Source organism: Galeopterus variegatus, unplaced genomic scaffold (assembly GCF_000696425.1).
Source record: "Galeopterus variegatus unplaced genomic scaffold, G_variegatus-3.0.2 Scaffold14133, whole genome shotgun sequence".
Taxonomy (NCBI): domain Eukaryota; kingdom Metazoa; phylum Chordata; class Mammalia; order Dermoptera; family Cynocephalidae; genus Galeopterus; species Galeopterus variegatus.
Window position 1 is genome coordinate 3,568 of NW_007740244.1, and position 950 is coordinate 4,517.

The following is a 950-nucleotide window of genomic DNA, read 5'->3' on the forward strand; positions in this document are numbered from 1 at the left end:
AGTGGAAGGCGGGTGTGAGCAGGCGGCGGTGGCGGCTCCACTTGTCACCAGCACTCAGCAGCAGCCCATCGCCTAGTGGGGCAGCCATGGCAGTGGGCAAAGGTGTCACCTTCTCCTGGTCCCCCGGTGTTGACCCCAACCCCTTCACGTGCAGTTACTCACCCAGCCAGGGTTTCAGGAAGCTGTAGAAAGTCATATTCTTGGGTGCGATGACAGCTGACAGGAACAAAGACCATCAGGGGGCATGGAGAGGGGGAGGGGAAGGACTTTGGGTAGGGGGTGGAGGCTCCCAGTCGGGAGCCTACACAATTCCCCTCCAAGCCCAGCACATCAGGGACGGGGCCGAGGGCAGAACAAGCAGGGAGCAGGGGGGATGAGAGGAGAGACTAGACCAGGCTGCATCAGCAAGGTAGAGCACAGGGACACCCTAACATGGCATGACAGGCTCCAGCATGCCTTCACATGACTTCTACATGTCCAACATGTTCTGGGACACCCGAGCACAGCCCAGCACCCTGCAAAATGCCCTACAAGGACCTAGGACACAGTGTCTGCCCCAGTACTCTCTGACATCCCTTGACATGGCCCTGGGACGCACATGGACACAGCATGTGTATGACATGTCCATACATAGGCACAACATATATGACAAGTCCTGACATGACACACATGCTTTGCCATGATTCTGGCATGGTCTGAGGTGACTTCGGCATGCCCCACAGACAGGCTCTGGAGAGGATTTAAACACGGTCCTGTTACTGTTTCAGATGTGGCTTAGGTGTAGCCCTGACTCCCTCAGTATCCTTTTTCACTGCACACTGAGTGTCAAGTGCCTCAGGTCAAGGGCTCTTCTGTCCTTAAATAGATCAGAGGATGCCAACACCTTGGATGCTGAGCTCTGCCCACCCTGAAGAGCTGCCACTGCACCCTTCTGCTCCTAGAGAAGACCC

The 950-nt window shown here is 56.2% G+C and overlaps 1 protein-coding gene across 1 annotated transcript in view; it reads right to left on the minus strand.

The window, feature by feature from the left end:
• Position 1: 1 nt before the first annotated feature.
• The window catches only part of LOC103581864 (cytochrome P450 4F6-like), a gene marked incomplete at its 3' end in the record, with an annotated part of 4,132 nt that continues 3,183 nt past the window's right edge, over positions 2-950 (minus strand). The window contains exons 3-4 of the mRNA XM_008563599.1: positions 163-216; positions 2-72 (exon numbers count right to left, since the gene is read on the minus strand). Of these exons, the coding sequence (XP_008561821.1) occupies positions 2-72; positions 163-216 (125 nt within the window). The remainder of the gene's footprint in view (positions 73-162; positions 217-950) is intronic.